This window comes from Natator depressus, chromosome 10 (assembly GCF_965152275.1).
Source record: "Natator depressus isolate rNatDep1 chromosome 10, rNatDep2.hap1, whole genome shotgun sequence".
Taxonomy (NCBI): Eukaryota; Metazoa; Chordata; order Testudines; family Cheloniidae; genus Natator; species Natator depressus.
In genome coordinates this window covers 29,749,348-29,771,213 of record NC_134243.1, presented here as the reverse complement: position 1 = coordinate 29,771,213, position 21,866 = coordinate 29,749,348, and the positions used below count along the sequence as shown (strand labels likewise).

General features: G+C 46.3%; 1 protein-coding gene across 4 annotated transcripts in view; it reads left to right on the top strand.

Moving 5' to 3' along the window:
* The window catches only part of LOC141994951 (syntaxin-binding protein 4-like), a 121,410-nt gene that overhangs the window by 56,015 nt on the left and 43,529 nt on the right, over positions 1-21,866 (top strand). For all 4 annotated transcript variants that reach the window (XM_074965546.1, XM_074965547.1, XM_074965543.1 and 1 more), the window contains exons 3-5: positions 5,482-5,577; positions 6,227-6,296; positions 7,808-7,882. In XM_074965546.1, coding sequence (XP_074821647.1) covers positions 5,482-5,577; positions 6,227-6,296; positions 7,808-7,882 — 241 coding nt within the window. The remainder of the gene's footprint in view (positions 1-5,481; positions 5,578-6,226; positions 6,297-7,807; positions 7,883-21,866) is intronic.

The window sequence follows — 21,866 nt, the reverse complement described above, 5'->3', positions numbered from 1 at the left end:
CCTCCATCTAGATCCCTTAGCATGGCATTAAGGTCACAGATCTCCCCCAGAGGCTGCTCAGTAAAAATAGCTATTGATTTCTAAAAGCTGTCCTGTTGATTAGGATTTTTCAGAGCTGTTCGAGGAGGAAGCCACTGGGCATAAAGGACCTGGGAGGTTGCTTTTCCAGTGGCGCTACAGCGTCCCATGTTGGGGGTGTGGGACTGAGCATTCTTTGGCGTGTATTCTGCCTTCTGAATAGCCCCATTCCTGCCTTGGTTTCAGCGCAGTCAAATGTCTGATCAGCGGTGGATCTCTGGGAAGATTTGTTAATTAAAGCCAGCATTCTTAATCCCACTGTCCACAGTCCAGAGCCCTAGAATCAGGATTTAATGAGCCCACGACAAATCAGTCTCTTCTGCCTTTTCCTGCCAAGCAGCTTATGTAGTTCGGCATTGCCATGTGTAAGCACCATAAAAACCCCTGCATTAAAATAACATCAGCTATGCCACATTCAGAGGCAGAAATGTGTTGTGGTACTCCCTTAGCAAAGAAGCCTCAAAGCAGGGGATGCTCTTATTCTGCTCTTCATACACAGAAATCTCTTGAATGCTACGTAGGAATATTTGGTCCCGATTCTGGGCTATGGTCTTGCTCCTGTGTACGACTCCAGTGGAATAAAGGGACTGGAAGCCAAGTGGATCCCTTCCCCACCAAGAAATTCCCATAGTGGTCTGGAGGAACTTGCTGAGGAAGTTCATGCCACTGAAAGCTCAGCTGGCACCAAGAGGGCATGACTTGCTTTCGGTCATGTGATCTTAGCTGGCATACACAGGTTGGTGCAATGAGGAAAGAGACGTGCTGGATGGAATTATTAGGGTGCTGCTGTATGGAACCCCCCTGCCTTGGAGTTCTCCATGGCACTGCCAGGACACCAGCTTTAATCAGTTAATATTGCTAGAGTCCTAAATGCGAGGTGCCCATCTTTTCAAAATGAAAATCTAGGATTCTTCTGTGGCACTGTTGTTCAGGGTTGTGAAATGCTCATGGGCTAAGCATTGTGGCTCCTATCTCTGATCTGCTCTGCCCAAGTCACAAAGGCTTCCTCTAAAAGCTGGAGCCTCTACTGCTTCTGCCAAAAGGTTTTATCTCTGGAGGCAGTGGTAGCTTCCTAACCCTCTGTGACTTAGCCACTAGAGGGTACCATGCAACATGTGCCGAACAGCGTATATTAGCGGTGACATTTCTGTTCCCTGTGTTAAGTCTAGTGCTTGATTGGACACTTTACTTGTGGGAAGAGCTGAAGATCTCTCTCTCTCTCAGGGGCTGGAGATGCGGCTGTCCACAATAATGGTCCCATGATGCAGCCCTCATAGTCTGGTCAGACATTGGAGCTGGGTGTTAGGGATTTATCCATCAGCAGAATTTGATTTGGCTGAATTTGTCTAGTTGAAATGATTTGATGGGGAGGTCTCTGGAGTCATTCCTGAGCGACAGGTCCCTTGGATACTCTACTCCGTGGCGACTGATTTGCGTGTGCACTATTTATTGGTTGTGGTTCATGCTGTGCCATTGGGCACCCAGGTCACATACTATTGTTTCTGCTCCCCACTGCATGACTCCCAAACCCAGTCACTTTACAAGATGGGCCCACCAACCTTTCAGCTGTGCAGACGACATGGCTGCAAGGCATTCCCTTTCCCCAAGCATGTCTACAAACCGGACATTGCTCTCGTGCTGTTTTGGCTGAGGGAAGCGAATGAAAGGAATGGTGAATGTCATAGAATCATAGAAAAGCAGGGCTGAAAGGAACTCGAGAGGTGAAGTTCAGCCCCCATGTGCTGAGGCAGGACTAGGTAAACCTAGATCCTCCCTGAGAGGTGTTTGTCCAGCCTGTTCTTGAAACCTCCAGTGACTGGGATTCCACAACTGCCCTTAGTTGGAAGCCTGTTCCGCTGCTTAATTAGCCTTAAAGTTTTTCCTAATATCTAACCAAAATCTCCCTTGTTGCAGATTAAGCCCATTACTTCTTGTCCTACCTTCAGTGGACATGGAGAACCATTGATCACAGTTCTCTTTGTAACATCCCTTAATGTATTTGAAGACTGTTATCAGGTCCCCGCTCAGCCCGTCCTTTCTCAAGACTAAACATGCCCAGTTTTTTTAACCTTTCCTCTGAGGGCAGGTTTTCTAAACCTGTTATCATTATTTTTTGCTCTCCTCTGGACTCTCTCCAATTTATCCACATCTTTCCTAATGTCTAGCACCCAGAATTGGACACAGTACTGCAGCTGAGGCCTCATCAGTGCCTAATTGGAGTGGGACAGCTACCTCTTCTATCTTGCATTCGACACTCCTGTTAATACAACTCAGAATGATTTCAGCTTCTTTTTGCAACGGCACTACATTGTCAACTCATATTCAATTTGTGATCCTTTGTAACCCCCAGATCCTCTTCAGCAGTACTACCACCTAAGCAGTTCTTCCCCATGTTGTAGTTGTGTGTTTCCTTATTGAATTTCATCTTGTTGATTTCAGACCAATTCTTTAATGTGTCAGGGTTGCTTTGAATGTTAATTCTGCCCTCCAAAATGCTTGCAACCCCTTCCAGCTTGATGTCATTACTCTCCACTCCATTATCCAAGTCATCAATGAAAATTTTGAAGAGTAGCAGACCCAGGACAGATCCCTGGGGGACCCATTCGATACACCCTCTCAGTTTGACAGCAAAGCATGGATAACTACTACTTGAGTTTCAGAGTAACAGCTGTGTTAGTCTGTATTCGCAAAAAGAAAAGGAGTACTTGTGGCACCTTAGAGACTAACAAATTTATTTGAGCATAAGCTTTCGTGCGTTACAGCTGAATGCATCTGACGAAGTGAGCTGTAGCTCACGAAAGCTTATGCTCAAATAAATTTGTTAGTCTCTAAGGTGCCACAAGTACTCCTTTTTCTTTTTACTTTTTGAGTATGGTCTTTCAACCAGTTGTGCACCCACCTTATAGTAACTTCAGCTAGACCACATTTCCCTCGTTTGCTTATGAGAATGTCATGTGGGACTGTGTCAAAAGCCTTACTTACATCAACATATATCGCATCTACTGCAACCCCCCATCCACTAGGCCGATTACCCGGTTAAAGAAGGAAATTAAGTTGGTTTGGCATGATTTGTTCTTGATAAATCTGTGCTGGCTATTCCTTATACCTCTATTATCCTCTAGGTGCTTACAAACTGATTGTTTAATAATCTGTTACAGAATCTTTCCAGGTGTCAAGGCTAGGCTGACTGGTCTATAATTCCGCAGGCCTCTTTGTTTCCCCTTTTAGAGATAGGTGTTATGTTTGCCCTTCCCCAGTTCTCTGGGACCTCATCCATTCTCTGAGTTCTAGAGGATAATTGCTAGTTCATCAGGCTCTGCTGTCTTGAATACATTTAACTTATCTCATATTCTTTAACCTGTTCTTTCCCTAGTTTGGCTTGCATTCCTTTTCCCGTGTTAATATTCATTCTGTTGAGTATCTGGTCACCATTAAAATAGGCATTAAACTCTCAGCCTCTTTGACACCATCAGTTATTAGCTCTCTTTCCCCAGTAAGAAGAGGACCTATGCTTCCCTTTGTCTTTCTCTTGCTCCTAATGAATTTAAAGAACCTCTTCTTATTGCCTTTTATGTTCCTTGCTAGGTGTAAGTCATTTTGTGCCTTGGCCTTTCTGGTTTTGTCCCTATATGCTTGCGCTATTCTTTTGTACTCTTCCTTAGCAATTTGTCTACGTTTCCACTTTTTGTAGGATTCCTTTTTGATTTTCAAGTGACAGCCATATTGGCCTATTACTGTTCTTCTTAACTTTCCTTCACATCTGGATAGTTTGTAGCTTTGTCTTTAACAATGCCTTATTGAGAAACTGCCAGCTCTCCTGAACTCCTTTGTCCCATAGAATTTCTTCCCATGGGACCTTACCTACCAGTTCTCTGAGTCTGTTAAAGTCTGCTTTTTTGAAGTCCGTTTTCCTTATTCTGCTACTCTGGTGTCTTCCCATCCTAAAAATCATGACATTTGTCATTTCATGGTCACTTTCACCCAAATTGCATCCCAGCGTCAGATTTGCAACCAATTCCTAACTGTTGGCCAGAATCAAGTCTAAAATGGCTGTCCCCCTAGTTACTTCCTCCACTTTGTGAAACAAGAAGTTATTCCCAATAAGAACTTACTGGAATTTTGTGTTTTGCCATATTACTTCTCCAACAGATGTCGGGGTAGCTAAAGTCCCTCATTATTACCAGATCTTGTTTTGGATATTTCTGTGTTTGTTCTAGAAGTCCTTCATCCATCTTTCTGATTTGGTGATCTATAGTAGACGACTACCATGAAGTGGTCTACCTCTATTTTTGTCCCTTTTATCTTTACCCAAAGACTTTTAACTGGTCTGCCTCTCACCTTCTTCTGGTCCTCAGAACAAGTGTGTGTACATATATATACTTATTCCAATGCAACATTTCCGTCCTTTTCCCCCCACCTGTCCTTCCTGAACAAGCTATACACCTCTATTCCAATATTATTTCAGTTATGAAATTTATCCTGCCAAGTCTCTGTGATACCAATTAAGTAATAATTTAGTTTATATACTAATACTTCTAGTTCTTCCTGTTCGTTCGGTGTACTCTTTGAATTTGTGTATAGACATCTAAGCAGATTCCTCAATTGATTTCCCCTCTTGTTGCTCCTATGACCTTATTATAATTTTCCATTTCTTCCCCCCACCATCCTTCCCAACATTTAGCCCTCTGTTAAAGTTGCCATTTTTTATGCTTACATGTGGGTAGCTCTTCCCCTTGTTGGTCAGGTGGACCCTGTCTCTTCCCCCCTCTTAGTGGCCTTGAGCTTCCCAGCCTTGGGAACAAGTATCTCCTCCTCCTCAGCCACTGAGGTCCGCTCCTCACCTTCTGTTGCCAGTTCAGCACACTGGTTCTTGACCACCTTGGACAGGGGACCTGCGGGGGGGAGCACTGTCTGCTGCCCAAGGTGGCCAGCAGCCACTCTCCTCCCTGCAGAGCAGCCAGTTCCTCCTCCTCCTCTGGTGTTGCCACAGTAATCTTTAGTTGGCTTGAATCCTCCACCCCAGATATTTCCACATGCATCCTGTTGATGAAGCCATCTAAGTGAATTTGCTGTTTATACTTCAGTGAATGTTTGCTGTATTTGTATTGGTCCCTACATTGACTGGTGTTATTCAAACCTTGGGGAAGTAACATCATCCCAAGTATTAGTTCCTCTTATGTGGGTTTGTGTTGGATTTGCCTTGTGTATAAATCAGTCTTCATCCCCCTGGTGAAATCTGTGGAATCAAGCTGGGGGTGAAGGGGAGATTGTATTCATGACATGGGGTGATGTTGGTTGGCTGTGTTTGAAGCTGTCACTCGCCATGACCCCCACGGTAGTGCTCTCCTGTGGAAGTTATGCCTGGTGCTAGCTGCTGTGTAATTGAGTGACTTTTCTTCCTAGGAATTAAGGTAATCGGTGGCATCAAAGAGTTGACAAGAGAAGAATATGGAGTTTATGTAAAGAGGATCCTACCAGGGGGTGTTGCTTATGCTGATGGTGAGTTAGAAGCCATGGGAAATTGAGTAGTGATATTATATTGGCTCACATCAAGTACTTATACTGATCCTGTTTCTGATGCTTCTTCCTAATCCTGCTTCTAGATCTTCTGGCAAACTATTTTCATGTCTAAGGTCAAACCTGCTCTCTTGTTTCTAAGGTGTTTAGGTGATCGCTCCACCCCCTGCACGGAAACATATCCATGCTACACAGCAGATTCTCTCCATTTTAGGATTCTGCTTTTAAAATCAGATCTCATTAGTTGTGTGTTGCCTCCAGTCCACAAAGACCTCCTGAGACACTTGCTCGATTTTGCTCACTCTTCGCTCAGGCAAACCTCCAGTGAGTTTCTCCTGAGTAAGGAGGTAGTGGGAACTGGACAGAATTCTCAAGATTTGGTCCCTTTGAACCCAAACCATCATTGTTTTTTCCAAACAGAATTGTGTCTCTTGATCAGTTAACTAATGGTCTAACAATCCAAACTAATCTAAGACATATAATCATTAGCATCTCCAGATACAGGAACAATTCTAGACACCCCCCAAAACCTTCTGCATTTTGTGATTTGCCTTTATGCCTTCCAGGGAATTAAAGCATAGTACAGGATGGATTAACCATCCATTCAATGTCTCCCGGTTTCTTTGTTTAGGACGCCTGCAGCCAGGAGACCAGATCTTGGAGGTCAATGGAGATTCTTTGATTGGAGTCACGAGTGAGAGGTACCATATCCAAATGCATTCATTTCAGTTCCATGAAGTCCTGTAATGTGTGTTGGGGAACAGTTGTCATGAAGAACGTTGCAGTGTTGCTGCTGTCCATGTTCTGTACATAAACAATGGGCTTCTGGTTCCAGTGCTATCCATCCAACGCTCCTTTCCTAGGCAAGCCTCCCTATAAAATTCTTCTTCTATAGAGAAAAGCTTCCTTGTCATAGCGCAAAGAACCCCAAACTGTATTGGAAGTATCCAGAATGAAAACTCAACCTGAACCCACCCACCCTCTGAGGTCAGAGGAAGTGGAGATAACTTCATTGCCCCAATATTTGTTACTTTGACGCTCTGTGCAATAACAGTGCACCCGACACTATGCAAACACAACAAAAGACGAAAGTCTGATTCTGGGCTGCACCTCTTATGTAGGAAGGTAAAGGCTCTTTATACCAGCTTTGAGCTTCCAGGTTCTGAGCTGTTCCAGGAGTCATAGTGGCCCTGGGCATAAGTCAGAGTAGCCCAGAGGGCTGCTTTACCTTATGGTAGCCTTACACGCCTCTCTATGAGCATCCCAGAATTGTTATAGTGCTGAGTGTGCTGGACATTCCCCCTCCTGCCTATGATAGGCCCCTACCCTCAAGCCCCATTTCCCAGCATGTTCCCTGCTGGCAGCCGGGCAGGAGAACAGCCAATGTAGCACTGTGTTTGTGGGCCCAATACAGTTCCTGCACTGGGGGAATCCCCTGGAGGGCTACATTCTGACCCATGTCTCTGTGCTCCAAGGAGGTTGCAGCTTAACCAAGACACCAACAACACATGAATGAGAAAATTCAAATGTCTAAGAGGAAAGATTGAAGATTTAAACTTTGAGGTGCCTGTTGTTCTTTAAATAGTGTAGCAAATTTGTGGCTACCTCAGAGTTTTTCATCGTCACTATGCTGCCCAAAACAGCCACATGGAGACTTGGAAAATAGCAGGCATAGGACCCTAATCTTCCTGCTCCAAAAGCACTGGTCCCTTTTGCTTTAGGTGACAGAAAATCCCCATTAGATTTTAGTAGCATAGGGCCTACGGCACACAGATAAGTCTCTCTCTATGTCCAACCAGTAGAGAGCAGACACGCTCTGTGGGCTTGATTCATGGCTGTGCTAGGGCTCTGTACGTGTGGTGCTCTGAATCTGGCCGTGCATAAGGGAAGGAAGGCTTGCAATGTAGACGGTAGTGAGGAAATACTTGCTAATGGGTTAGCCTTATTATCCGAGGGTCTCCAGCTAGTGCAGCAGTGAGGAAACTCAGGCTGTGATTTACCTTCCCTCTGGCAGACAAGGTAACTGGAGGCCAAGGAGATGTTCTGTCTGCCAATGGCCCTTGCCAAAAAGAAGTTGTTAAAGTTTTCCCAATACATGGCTCGCTGTTGAGTTTGACATACTGATGTGTGAGCCCACTGACACATAACTGTGGCCCAGTATTGCTCTCTTGTCCTCTTTTTGCACCTGATAGTCATTCTTGTCTTCCCACAGAGCTGTGGATATTCTCAGGACAGCCTCCGCCACCAACCACATGCGCCTTCTAATAGCTCGAGATGATGATGCCAGGTAAAGTTTCATTGTATTCCACCAGGGGTAGGGGGCAGGGGAATTTGTTTACACTATATATATATATATATATATATATATAAAATAAATAAATAGGAAAGTGGTCAGGGTTGTTGGGTTCTTGGTAGCTGTACTTGTACTACAGCTCTAAAAGACCCTTTGTTAGTCTCTCAGCGGTGCTGCCTGCATAGTGAGGGTCTAAGGAGAACAACTGTTGGTCTTTTTTTTTCTTCTCCCAGTTAAAACTTGGCGCAGGAACGATCAGCTTTACACTACACAAAAATAAAATCGAAAGTCCTAAGGAAAATGGCCAAAGTCACGTTAACCCTAAAACTGCTTTTTTTTAAAGCTGTAACTGAAAGGGAAGCAAAGCCACCTTCTCTCAGGTCCAAATCCTGTCCCCGGCCCCGGGAAAATGGGATGTGCGCTAGGTCTGTGGAGGAAGCGCTGCTCCACCCCTTGTGCCATTGGGCTCTTCCTCAGTCACTACTGTCACTGCAGTAGCTTTCATGGCCATTATCTGGTCTTGGCCCCTCCCCGGGGAGAGTAGGCTGTGGAACTGTGTGGTAGCAAACTCACTTCTAAGTCCTCCCCCTTTACTATGGCGCATAGGAAGCCCCTCCAGATCTGTGTTGCATGGTGTACTGATGCCTAAATGGATTCCTGAAATCCTTCCCCATCTGAGCTGTGGAACAGCTCTGGTTCTGTTACATCATAGGCCCTCTGAGCCCATGAAGAGGACAGCAGGATTCGCCCTTTATCTTCTAAATGCATGTGCAGAACTGATGTAGGCGTCCACAGTCCAACTGCTGTGGGAGGGTCTGAGAATCAGTCAGCTACCTCCTCCGGGAGGAAACCTGTCTCCACAGGGGGAGGTTAGCTTCTTCCCAGATCCCCTCTGCCAGTTGCTTCCCCTGAAGATCTTGCTTTTTGTGGGCGTGGTGGGAGGGATGGTTAGGAGTTGGTCCATTTAGATTGAAGCTGATGGTGAAACATCCAAAATGAGGTGTCAGGAAAAACAGGCTGAGAGGTGGGGTTGTATTTAAGGAGACAAGTCAGGAGTGGACAGGTTGATTTGTGAGTGATTGGCTTAAAGATGGTAACTAAAGCCACAGGGGTGGCTACGGTCACCTAGAGAGAACATGCAGAGGGCAAAGAGGAGTGGGCCAAGGACAGAGCCCTTCAGAATAGTTCATATTTCTCATCTATATTTTCCTGTCCTCTGAGATTTTAATTTTCTACTCTGGGTCTTGGCCACTTGTTGATAAGCTCTAAGGCTATTTGTTTTGCCCCACATGATCGCTTCTGAAAGCTTGTCAACTCCCAAATCTCATCAGACCAAGAGGGAAACAGCGCTACTAAGTGTCCTGGAGAGGTGCTGGAGCTGCCACACGTAGGGAGCCAGGAGATATATATAAAACATAGTCATTTATACATACGGCTGCCAGGTGGACAGGGCAGCCCAAGTAAATTGGAATATCTCAATTGCACGTGCTTATTGCAAACAGGAGACTCAGCTGGCTGCATAAGAGCTTTGGATTGTTGCTTTGAATGGGATGTTCACCTGAACACTGGCAATAAGCCATCGGGACACATCTTTAATACCCTTCAGGGATGGCTGAAGCCTGTCTGGTTGTACTTTAATGAGTGTGACAGCTATGCTATCTCTTTTTTATAGAGAAGCAAAACAACAACAACAACAAAAAGTAGTACTTTGTCACCCGGCCAGGAGCCAAAAGCTGGGATGACTGCATATCTGCTTAGTTGCTGATACTATAATCTCTTATTGGATCTTAATAAATGAAATCTGTATGAATAGGCATGCTGTGTAAATGTTGGTTTTGAGAAATGAAACAGGCCAGTGTATTCTGAGCCCTGGTTTTGGTTTGTTGCTGTTTCCAAGCCAGAGCTGCACATCTTGGTTAATTTCAGCATCGCGCCAAGGTGCTTAGGCTACGGAAGAAAGCTTGACTGTGTTGTTCCCAAGGAATTCCTGTGCACCGGGGCTGTAAACAGAAAGTCTGTCGTGAAAGTGTAAGAAAGGCCTGATCCTGCACTACGGAGATCAGTGGGGCTTTGTCCTAGGGTTAAATCCTGACCCCACCAATTGACTTTTATGGATGCATGATCTGATCCTAAGTGAGGTTGGAAGGTGAGAAGATGATAGGTGCTTGAGACTAAGCCTTCATCTTGGGAATATCAGGAACGGAGAGGAGTGGTAGGGAGCTGATACAAGTCTGACAGCTCAGTCAGCAGCTAATACAAAGTTGAGAACGTCCCTGCGGGAAGCACCAGGCATGGACCTGAGCCATGATGTTCAAAACCTGATAAAAGCTTTCTAGTTAGAGGTGTTTGCAACTGGGTTTTCTGCTTGGGCCTGTATCTACTTTGGCTCGGTCCTCATGAGAGAGATAATGCTGCATTATGATGCAAGACAACCTCTGCTCAAATGAAAAGACTTCTCAAATTGTTTTGAGCATACATCCGTCTCTGAAGAGGAGAATTCGTGTCTCTGATAAGGCCTCCCTGCTGTAGTGGAGAAGGGGTCCCAGAAAGGCCCCACCAAAATGTGGGAAAATGATCTGACACTAACGGCTGGGGAGTTAGTCATCTGGATCCTTTGACTTTATTCGGTCACTACCCTTGGATTCAAGGCTACAAAAAAAGGTTAAGCCACAAAATCCTAGACCGATAAACATCATATAATTTTACCAGTGCCATGCTGCTCAAGGAGCCTGACTGCAAGCCCACGGAGGTCAAGGAGAGTCTTTCCACTGATTGGACCAGGCCTTCATTTTGTAAAGTGAGTTAGTGTTTAAAACTGTCATTTCATTAATTAGGGTATGTCTACACTATGAAATTAGGTCGAATTTATAGAAGTCGGTTTTGTAGAAAGCATTTTTATACAGTTGATTGTGTGTGTCCCCACACAAATGCTCTAAGTGCATGTAGTCAGTGCAGTGTGTCCACAGTACCGAGGCAACCGTCGACTTCCGGAGCGTTGCACTGTGGGTGGCTATCCCACAGTTCCCGCAGTCTCCGTCGCCCATTTGAATTCTGGGTAGAAATCCCAGTGCCTGATGGGGCTAAAACATTGTCGTGGGTGGTTCTGGGTACATATCGTCAGGCCCCTGTTCCCTCCCTCCCTCCATGAAAACAAGGGCAGACAATCGTTTTGCGCCTTTTTTCTTGAGTTACCTGTGCAGACGCCATACCACGGCAAGCAATTAGGAGCACATTAAACACCACATGCATTATCCAGCAGTATATGCAGCACCAGAACCTGGCAAAGCGATACTGGGCGAGTAGGCGATGTCAGCGCGGTGACGTGAGTGATGAGGACATGGACACAGACTTCTCTCAAAGCACGGGCCCTGGCAATGTGGGCATCATGGTGCTAATGGGGCAGGTTCATGTGGTGGAACACCGACTCTGGCTCGGGAAACAAGCACAGACTGGTGGGACCGCATAGTGTTGCAGCTCTAGGATGATTCCCAGTGGCTGCGAAACTTTCGCGTGCATAAGGGCACTTTCATGGAACTTTGTGACTTGCTTTTCCCTGCCCTGAGGTGCAAGAATACCAAGATGAGAGCAGCCCTCACAGTTGAGAAGCGAGTGGCAATAGCCCTCTGGAAGCTTGCAACGCCAGACAGCTACTGGACAGTCGGGAGTCAATGTGGAGTGGGCAAATCTACTGTGGGGACTGCTGTGATGCAAGTAGCCAACGCAATCAAAGATCTGCTGATATCAAGGGTAGTGACCTTGGGAAATGTGCAGGTCATAGTGGATGGCTTTGCTGCAATGGGATTCCCTAACTGTGGTGGGGCCATAGACGGAACCCATATCCCTATCTTGGCACCGGAGCACCAAGCCGGCGAGTACATAAACCGCAAGGGGTACTTTTCAATAGTACTGCAAGCACTGGTGGATCACAAGGGACGTTTCACCAACATCAACGTGGGATGGCCGGGAAAGGTACATGATGCTCGCATCTTCAGGAACTCTGGTCTGTTTCAAAAGCTGCAGGAAGGGACTTTATTCCCAGACCAGAAAATAACCTTTGGGGATGTTGAAATGCCTACAGTTATCCTTGGGGACCCAGCCTACCCCTTAATGCCATGGCTCATGAAGCCATACACAGGCAGCCTGGACAGTAGTCAGGAGCTGTTCAACTATAGGCTGAGCAAGTGCAGAATAGTGGTAGAATGTGCATTTGGATGTGTAAAAGCGCGCTGGCGCAGTTTACTGACTCGCTTAGACCTCAGCGAAACCGATATTCCCACTGTTATTACTGCTTGCTGTGCGCTCCACAGTATCTGTGAGAGTAAGGGGGAGATGTTTATGGCGGGGTGGGAGGTTGAGGCAAATCGCCTGGCCGCTGGTTACGCGCAGCCAGATACCAGGGTGGTTAGAAGAGCACAGGAGGGTGCGGTGCACATCAGAGAAGCTTTGAAAACCAGTTTCATGACTGACCTGGCTACGGTGTGAAAGTTCTGTTTGTTTCTCCTTGATGAAACCTCCATCCCCTTGGTTCACTCTACTTCCCTGTAAGCTAAGCACCCTCCCCACCTCCCTTCGATCACCACTTGCAGAGGCAATAAAGTCATTGTTGCTTCACATTCATGCATTCTTTATTCATTCATCACACAAATAGGGGGATAACTACCAAGGTAGCCCAGGAGGGGTGGTGGAGGAGAGAAGCATCAGGAGGGGTGGTGGAGGAGGGAAGGACAAGGCTACACAGCACTTTAAAAGTTTAAAACTTTAAAACTTATTGAATGCCAGCCTTCTGTTGCTTGGGCAATCCTCTGGGGTGGAGTGGCCGGGTGGCCGGAGGCCCCCCCCACCACGTTCTTGGGCGTCTGGGTGAGGAGGCTATGGAACTTGGGGAGGAGGGCGATTGGTTACACAGGGGCTGTAGCAGCAGTCTGTGCTCCTGCTGCCTTTGCTGCAGCTCAACCATACGCTGGAGCATATTGGTTTGATCCTCCTGCAGCCTCAGCATTGAATCCTGCCTCCTCTCATTATGCTGCCACCACCTTTCAGCTTCAGCCCTCTCTTCAGCCCGCCACTTACTCTCTTCAGCTTGCCACCTCTCCTCCCGGTCATTTTGTGCTTTCCTGCGCTCTGACATTGTCTGCCTCCACACATTCGTATGTGCTCTGTCAGTGTGGGAGGACAGCATGAGCTCAGAGAACATTTCGTCACAAGTGCATTTTTTTCGCCTTCTAATCTTTGCTAGCCTCTGGGAAGGAGAAGATCCTGTGATCCTTGAAACACATGCAGCTGGTGGAGAAAAAAAAGGGACAATGGTATTTAAAAAGACATATTTTATAGAACAATGGGTACACTCTTTCACGGTAAGCCTTGCTGTTAACATTACATACATAGCACATGTGCTTTCGTTCCAAGGTCGCATTTTGCCTCCCCCCACCACGTGGCTACCCCCTCCACCCATCCCCCTCCCCGTGGCTAACAGCGGGGAACATTTCTGTTCAGCCACAGGCAAACAGCCCAGCAGGAACGGGCATCTCCGAGTGTCCCCTTAAGAAAAGCACCCTATTTCAACCAGGTGACCATGAATGATATCACTCTCCTGAGGATAACACAGAGAGATAAAGAATGGATGTTGTTTGAACGCCAGCAAACATACATTGCAATGCTTTGTTCTACAATGATTCCCAAGTACGTGCTACTGGCCTGGAGTGGTAAAGTGTCCTACCATGGTGGATGGAATAAGGCTGCCCTCCCCAGAAACCTTTTGCAAAGGCTTTGGGAGTATATCCAGGAGAGCCGCAAATGCCAGGGCAAATTAATCATTAAACATGCTTGCTTTTAAACCATGTGTACTATTTTAAAAGGTACACTCACCAGAGGTCCCTTCTCCGCCTGGCGGGTCCAGGAGGCAGCCTTGGGGTGGGTTCGGGGAGTACTGGCTCCAGGTCCAGGGTGAGAAACAGTTCCTGGCTGTCGGGAAAAATGGTTTCTCCTCTTGCTTGCTGTGAGCTATCTACAACCTCCTCATCATCATCTTCCTCGTCCCTAAAACCTGCTTCCGTGTTACCTCCATCTCCATTGAAGGAGTCAAACAACACGGCTGGGGTAGTGGTGGCTGAACCCCCTAAAATGGCATGCAGCTCATCATAGAAGCAGCATGTTTGGGGCTCGGACCCGGAACGGCCGTTGGCCTCTCTGGTTTTCTGGTAGGCTTGCCTCAGCTCCTTATGTTTCACGTGGCACTGCTTCAGGTCCCTGTTATGGCCTCTGTCCTTCATGCCCTGGGAGATTTTGACAAATGTTTTGGCATTTTGAAAACTGGAACAGGGTTCTGATAGCACGGATTCCACTCCCCATACAGCGATCAGACCCCGTACCCCCCGTTCGGTCCATGCTGGAGCTCTTTTGCGATTCTGGGACTCCATCATCGTCACCTCTGCTGATGAGCTCTGCATGGTCACCTGCAGCTTGCCACGCTGGCCAAACAGGAAATTGAAATTCAAAAGTTCGGGTGCCTTTTCCTGTCTACCTGGCCAGTGCATCTGAGTTGAGAGTCTTGTCCAGAGCAGTCACAATGGAGCACTCTGGGTTAGCTCCCAGAGGCCAATACCGCCCACAGTATCCCAAATTCGACCCAGCAAGGTTGATTTCAGCGTTAATCCCCTTGTTGAGGGTGGAGTAAGGAAATCGATTTTAAGAGCCCTTTAAGTCGAAAAAAAGGGCTTCGTCATGTGGACAGGTGCAGGGTTAAATTGATTTAACACTGCTAAATTCGACCTCAACTCCTAGTGTAGACCAGGGCTTAACCATAAATTGATCTTGGGATCTTGGGTAGATTAGGCCCAGAGAACCCCTGCTGGAGGCCTCAGGGTTCTGCCACACCCTGTCCCAGAGAGGAGCAGAAGAGAAGCCTTCCAGGCAGCCTGGAGTAGTTGTGAGGAAGCAGCCAATCAGGGTCCAGCAGAATCACATAAAAGGAGCTGCAGGGCTAGAGACACTCAGTTGCTGCCTGCTGCTGGAGGAGAGAAGACTGTTCCTGGCCGGGCAAAAGAGCAGCTGGACCATGGACGGTGCAGTATTGGGAGGGACCAGGGGAGCAAGGGAAGCTCCTGGCTGGCTGCTGGGACTGCCTAAGAACTGAGCCCAGAGAAAACACCCACAACTTCGTGGAATTGACAAAGAAATTCGGCAGCAGTGTGTGTAGATGATGTTCATCTGCCAGAAATGTTTCCCTCTTTGCCACTAGTGAAGCAGCAGGGGAAAGCTGGCTTGGTTTTGGATTGCCAAGGAGGCGGCCTTGCCAAAGTATTTGATTTCTGGATTGCCGCATCTGTCATTGTTTTAATGGAGGTGGCTCTGGGAGACTTGGACTAAGCGTCTTTTTTCCCCAAGTTCGTATCCTGGCTGAGGCTGGACACCTGTACATTTTTCCTCCTATTCCAAGGGTAAATTGCCATCATTGCCCTTCCCCCTGGGCTGGCTCAGTGACTCTGGCCAGTGAGAAGAGGGAAGTGGAGCCAAGGCCACTCCGTTCCTGGAGCAGGTAGGAAACTGGTGAATAGCCCTGCTTATTCCTCCGCACCCAGGCCAAAGTCTAGAGGTGGGTGGCTCTCAGTCACTCCTCGTCCCTTATGCAGAGACAAAGTCAGAAGCTAGCTCTAGACAATTAGCCATACTTGGGGACTGGCAAAAAAGATAACATCTACATTGCATAGTGGAAACACCTGGACAGGCCCCAGTGGGCTTCTCACACTGTGTGCTCTATGTAATGAAAACCATAGCCAGACACAGCAGGGGATAACCCGGCTGGGCTCCTCTGGACAAGTTAGAAGCAGGTGTTCGTCATAGTTATTGTGACAATCAGTTTGTTTCTAAGCCAATGCCCCTGGGGGCAAGTAATCTGCCATTACCCTTGTTCGTCTGCTTCAAGCTGCTCAGGCATGTTACTAATATCTTAAATTGCAGCAGATGTTTCTAAATATATACATACATGTGAGTGTGGGCATGGCTTTGTCTGAGGCTACGGCTCCTTCGTGCATCTGTCAACAGTGCCTCCAACCACCCCAAGAAATAGATTGCTGTAAACTGATAGGACGCAGATGTCCTTGGCGACCAAACTTGAAGCAATTTATTTGGTCTTCATTTGCTCTTGGTTATCTGCTAAATCTGCCAAAGGTTATCCAGAGAGAGAGTTGGGCAGTAATCAGTTTAATTTTTTCTTTAAAGATTTGCAGAGATTTCGCTTACGTAAACGCCTCACAAAATGTTTAATACATGAATACATATCTCCAAGATTAAAAGGGATGCAGGAGGGTGAAGGCTTTTTATGTGTGCTTATTTATTTATTTATTTAATCCCACATTATCTTTTAGCGATGTCCTTGAGTTCTGAGGAGTAATCATCCTTCTATCCACTTTGCTGTCAGGAGCAGTCACTGACACAGATTCAGCCACGGCCAGTGACCCGCTCGGCATGTTGGCCCTTTTCACATCAGCTGTTGGGCTCGAAGAATGACTCAGCCAATCTCTGGGGAACACAGGGAGCCTGATTCTGGTGTCCACGAGGGCCCCCTTCCACCGCTCTGGAAGAGTACAGGGGCATTAGAGAAAATGAGAATCAGGCCCAGAGTTCGTATAACATTAATACAACATTATTATTAATAGCATCACCTAGGTTACATGCTATTGTTTCTGCTACCTGACTGGATGACTGAAGCATTTTAAAACTGGTGAATAATGAATGTGAAGATTAGCTAGAAACTCACTTTTTCAGAAATGAAATTCTTGTGATTCCAGGAGCTGGTGCTCTAAGAATAACACTGAATATCATAGGACTCACAGTAAAATCACAACAGTTGGCGACGTGGGGTAGCTGAAAATCAGCGTATGTGCCGATTGCTGCTTTAAGCATGCATTGGGCTTTCAGTGCTCTGAATGTCTAGTTCCTGGTGTCTCATAGGCTGTATTTATAGAGACAAGCTATTAATTCTAGGGTTTTATTTAGAGTCCCAATCTCTTTTTTCCCATCTGTGGAGCAGAGGTTGAAGTTTCTAGCCATTGTGCTCTCATGTAACCTTTGATGTAGGACTCACCCTTTGTTCTCCCCGGAACACAAGGGCATCACAAAAAAGGTATTATGGGATAAAACAACAATATTCTGCAGAAAGATTGGCCTCCTGCTGCTTAATCTGTAGCAAAGTCGGCCTGCAGCTGGCTGCTGCTGTGCATCCCCTCTGATCTGACTCCACTCCACGGGTCTGTACAAGTTTCAGGGCTCTGTAACAAGGACACTTCTGTTATCCTAGATTTCAGTATCCTTAGTGGAAAAAAAAGGGTGGAGGGGGAGGAGTTGGGCTGGGAGTGTCTTATTAAAGGGAAAGTCCCCCAATTTCAGCCCTCTGTTAGTTAAATAAGGCTGGACATTTAAGTTCCACGAGGACCTGATAAGATTAAGTATTTTCCTACTACAGCTGGTCAAACAGTAAATAAAACTAAAACAATTGAAGATTTATATACGTATTTTAAACTATTTGTGCCTGAAGGCACTGAGCAAGGTTGGCTCGGATTCCTGGAGTCAGATTATTCCTTAGTCAGTATGCGGACAATATCTGTGCACTTGCAGATCTCCCAAGCTTCATGAAGTTTAGCACAAAATGATCTGTCTGGAGAGTCATACCAGAAAATGCATTACTTGCTGTTCATTATTTACCTCAATGGGATTTTAAGCGTGTATTTAAATGCTTTGCTGAATTGAGGCCTGCAATATCTGGTCTCTGAGCAAGGAGCCCAAACAATACCATGTGACTAAGGTGTTCGGTCATAGCACGCCAATAACAACAGGTTGGAGTGGATGGTTTGCAAACAGTTTACAGGCTGAAAATTATTCATCCAAACTATTGGGCACATAATGGCTTATCTTCACAGAGCTCGGAATTTGTTAATTGGAAAAAGGGCTAAAATCAAAAGTAGGATTATATGTCACGAATAGTTTGCCAGTTCTGTATTCAGCATGTAAACTTGTTTGTGGGCTAGGGCTAAAATAACGAGATCTGCTCATGTGGTTGGATTCCACTGATTGAACTACTGTGGAAACGGTATTATTTTTTCCAATAAATGGATTCCTGAGGCTCTAAATACAGTTGAGGGGAATATGTAAATACAGATGAGCACAATGAACCAGCTTCTTACAGCTAAATAATCACTGGAAATTAACTTGCATTACAACACTGATCAAAATTCAGCGCATTGGATCCTAACACCCATAATTGGTAACTCCGAAAGTAAGGGAGGCTGAGGTGGTGGTGCTCACTAGATCTCACTCGGCAGCCTGAAAAAACCAGCTCAGTTCTGCAAATAGTCACACATGTGAGTAAATGTAATTGAAAACAAGAGCTACTACCCTGAGGAAGTTACTCATGCACAGTTTTTTGCAGAATCCACTGGACACCTGTACCTGCAGGTGTCCAGTGAATCATGATCCATTCAGTCAATAACTCCAGTATTAGAGACTTCCGAGCAAATGGCTTGTTGAGTTGGTTGCTAGAACTATGACCAATGCTCCTTGGTTGTGAGAATTAGGGTGGTGCAAAACTGACTTAAATATTTTGGGGGGGTGCGGACGGGGGAAGAATCTGTCATTGTTTCATTTTGAGAGATTTTAGAGGCTTTGCAGCATTTCCTGCATGGGATTTTTGCACTGCAACAAATACAATTTTGAGAGCTCACGTGTTTCACTTTCTTTTCTCTCTTGAACTCTTCTTCATCAGAATAATATTTTACATTTTGAAGTTTCAAAGCTGGAAACTTAAAACAAAAAACAAAACCCCAAACAAAAAAAAGTAGCCCATTTGCCACTTTTCACTGAAAGATGGTCTCTTTTTAATTAAAATTCACGTGATTTCAGGGATTTTTTGTAAAGTTCCAACCATTTGTTCGCAGTTGCAGTGATTTCCCCAAATCTAATGGGGAATTGCATTGAGCCAGCCTTAGCGCCAATGCTCCTGACTTGGCAAATTCCAAATGGGTAACTATATTCAGGTACAAGGCCACTGTGACCTGGCAGGATGTCTCCCCAGCTTCACAAGCACTCACTGCCATCCTCAGTGGACAAAAGGTTTATTTGTCCAAACATAAGCAGCTAATAGACAAAATCAGCTCCTTAGCTCACCCTTTGTCCAAGGGTTTCCCAGCCTCCTCTTCCAGGGGTCTCTGGTAATCCTGCTTCTTGCAGCTTCCCCATTCCTGCCAGCTCTGCTCCCCTTCTGGGACCCCAGCCTGAGGGCTATCTCCCCGAGCAGCTGGCCCCTTGTTCCAGGGACCCACCACCAGACTTAGCTCCACTCCTCTGTGGTTCCTCTCCCAAGACATAGTCTACCCTCTGACAAGCCTTTTTAGCCCTACCTCTTTTAATTGGCTCGGTTGGGCCTACCTGCTCTGACACCGAGGAGCTGGGCCTGGTCTACTCACTGGACCAGCTCCCCTGTGACAGCCATGTTACTGCTGAGGTTGAGAGAGTTCAGAATGGGAGTGCTTTAAATGCAACAACCCAAAATCACAGGAAACCTGTGGCTCTAGGTGCACTAGGCTGTGGAGTTAGGCATGGGATGGGAGAGACGACGGGTACATCTACACAGCAAACCAAGGTCTGGCTGTAGCTCGGGAGGCATACCCATGCTAGCTTTAACCTGACCAGCGTGGGGACAAGAGCAGTGAAGACGCAGTAATATGGGCTTCAGCATAAGCTAGCTGCCTGTGTACAAGCCTGTTGGGGACCTGGGTATGTCCTGGGGCTGCTAGTCAATGCAGTAAAGGAGTGAGCTAAAGGAGGAGTGAAGAGTCCCGCCCAGGAAAAGGAGGAGATAGTGAATGGAAGGCTCACAGGGTCAGCTGCAGCCTGGCTTTCGTCGCAGCATAACTCAGCAGTGATACGGGATTATGAGCGAGCCGCGGGAAGATGAAGGGTTTTACTGGAAATGATACGAAAGTGAGATTTGCATCAACAGAGTTGATGGAAATTGATGCTCACTCTGATAGCTGCTGTGTTGTAAGGAGCCGCCGCCTGAGAAAACGCTGTTCTCTCGTCAGCTGCCATGTATCTTTCCCATTAACCTGCCTTGGTGTGTGCGCGTGTCACCTCGCTGGGGTTGGCCCCATGGCCTCATGGAGACCTCTGCTCTCCTTGGCTTGGTATCTCAGTTCCCAGGCCAGTACTTACCAGGAGTATAGCCTGAGCTTCCAATTGCTCCGTAACGACTGCTCTAGACAATGACAGGTGCCATGGATGGACTCAAAAGGGACTAGCCTCTGGTCCTCCTTGGGCAGCACCCTGGTGCCTCTAATGTGAAAGTGGGGAGTGGAATGCCACCATACTTGATGGCAAGTATCGGTGCTGTCACACCTCAGCAACAACATAAGTACCAGATGCTCACCAACAGACTCCTGTCTGAGCTGTGTAGGCCAAAGGGACACCATTGGTGGAGAAAGGGGCAAGGAGAGGAAAGGAGAATAATGGGCCCGCTCCCTTTTTTCCATCATTGTCTGTATTTATTTTCTTTAGAAGTGGTACAAACCACAAGGTGGGATCCAGATCTGAGCTAGAACTACCCTAAAGTCGAGATATTTGGGTCCAGGTCACCTCTGATTTTCTTCACCTTTCTCCCTCTGTTGTGTCTCACTTCACCTCCTCCCCTGGTCTCTGATCCTCTCATTTAAAAAAAAACTATGTCAGTCTTAGTGCCATTTGTGGAATAGGTTCTGGTTTCCCCCTATTGCATTGGCCTTTCTGGCTAGTGATCAAAAAGAGGAGCTTTTGGCAGCAAAATAGGGTGAGGTAGCAGACCAACTGCAGTAGGAGAATTTTAAAAATAATGAATATTTTTCTGATGCTTGATGAGCGATGCAGCATTTTGAAGACCGTGTTGGACTTGTAAGCTATCCTTTTAAGGCGGGGAGGGGTCTTCCTGGTCCTGCTTTTAGGCCGTGGGGCGCTGTCGGGAAACAGTCAGTCTCGAATAAGGTGAGGTGAGTTGGGCCTCTCTGTTTCAGGGAGCAGCCTGCTTTGTCTCTCTCTGCTTTTGGGTTATCGTTCTGAATTCTAAAAAAATAAAGTAGTTAAACTGCAACCTTCTGTCAAGAGTATCTTATGTTGTTTATTTCACTTCTCTGTTTGTATGCCATGAGCATAACAAATATGATTCACTACATTTATTACCATAGGCAGGTAAACAACTTGGGGCATTTTGGCCCCCACATTCTAATGCCCTGTCTGTAATCCCTAAGTGTTACCCACCATCAGTATCATGCTCGCAACTTGTTCTTTTAAGTTAAATTGTTGGCTTTAAGCTTCCTTCTCTCCATGTATGAATTACAGCAGCGTAGTCAAGGGTGGTGGTTTGAAAACATGTAATATACCCACAATTCCAAGGATGATAATTTCACAACATGAGCTGGTACGTTTGACAGTTATTTGCATTTCTTTCACTATTAAGAAAAGACCCACAAATGGCCAATGTGTATTAATTTTTTTTTTTTTGCTTAGTTACAACTCCCCTTAATAGTCTGTGTTCAACTTTTATGTCACATTAGGCTCATGGCTGGAGATGAAATTATCCTGGACTAATCCACAAGAGGCATTCTGACCCAGTGGTTAAAGCCCAGGGCTGGGTGCCAGGACTCTTGGGTTCTATCCTCATCCCTCACAATGGACAAATTACATAACTACTTTGCGCTTCAATTTACCAGTCTGTGTTATTGTGTGAGTAATACCTGAGAGGGATGTCAGGAAGTTTAATTAATGTTCATGAAGTGCTTGAAGCCTGTGGGATGAAAAGGGGCATAGAAGTGTGGCACAAAGGGGCCATAATTCGGCTGCAAATGCCAAGCAGAGAATTCCCCCTGTGTAGGGAATTCGCTGCTGATGCATCTGCCCTGCAGCCGGCCTCTGCCTCCAACCCCACAACATACAGGATGGGGCATGCAAAAGTTACGCT